This window comes from Plectropomus leopardus, unplaced genomic scaffold, assembly GCF_008729295.1.
Source record: "Plectropomus leopardus isolate mb unplaced genomic scaffold, YSFRI_Pleo_2.0 unplaced_scaffold84148, whole genome shotgun sequence".
NCBI classification, from domain to species: domain Eukaryota; kingdom Metazoa; phylum Chordata; class Actinopteri; order Perciformes; family Serranidae; genus Plectropomus; species Plectropomus leopardus.
In genome coordinates this window covers 1-828 of record NW_024692739.1, presented here as the reverse complement: position 1 = coordinate 828, position 828 = coordinate 1, and the positions used below count along the sequence as shown (strand labels likewise).

Below are 828 nucleotides of genomic sequence, written 5' to 3'. Positions count from 1 at the left end.
TTTTTTTTTTTTTACATTTAATTGTATTGCCTGGCCACCAGACACACCTGAGAGTTCAGACTCAGGCCTGGCTGTCCCTCAAGAGTCCAGCAGACAGGAGCCTCCTGCTCTTCCTCCTCCACCTCCCGCAGAGGAGCCACAGAGCCAGATCCTGTCCAGTCTGCGTCTGGAGAACCAGCTCCTGCGCAGTGAGGTGTCCTCCCTCAACCAGGAGATGGCTTCAGTCATCCAGAGAGCAAAAGACTTACAAGACGGTGAGAAATGCACCTAACAGGAACTATGGTCTTCATTTCTGCACCTCTCCCTCTGTATTCATTAAGTGGTTTTGTGCTCATATAGAGTTGAACCAGGCCCGCATGCGTGCAGACAGATGGAACTCGGAGCAGTCTCAGACCGACCGGATGGTACGGGAGCTTCGGTCAAAGGTTGATGACCTAACAGAGGCCCTTTCTGCCAAAGATGGTCAACTCGCAGTCCTAAAAATCAGGCTTGATGAAGCCGATCAGATGCTGAAGTCCCGCAGTGCCGCATTAGAGGAGGCACAGAAGGAACGCTCAAGGTACACTCTTATATATATATATTTTATACATCCATAACATTGACTCGCTTTCCGTTTTCAAATCTCATCTTAAAATGCATCTTTTTAAACTTGCATATTGAGTTTGATCCGGTCACACTGAACCTTTGTACATAATGATTTTATACTAATTACTAAAATACTAAATAGTATACTAAAACTTAATTTAATGGATCTGCTGTTACACTGTTGTTCTTTAACTCAGTCTTTTAAGGGGAACTTACGTGTTTTGAAAGGCGCCTACAAAAAAA

General features: G+C 44.7%; 1 protein-coding gene across 1 annotated transcript; it reads left to right on the top strand.

Moving 5' to 3' along the window:
* Positions 1 to 59: 59 nt before the first annotated feature.
* On the top strand, positions 60 to 559 carry LOC121940345 (golgin subfamily A member 5-like; the record flags this gene model as incomplete). The annotated part of the gene is made up of 2 exons (XM_042483133.1): positions 60 to 254; positions 340 to 559. Coding segments are annotated over 2 exons (415 nt in total), but the record flags the coding sequence as incomplete, so codon positions are not given.
* Between the last annotated feature and the right edge of the window lie 269 nt (positions 560 to 828).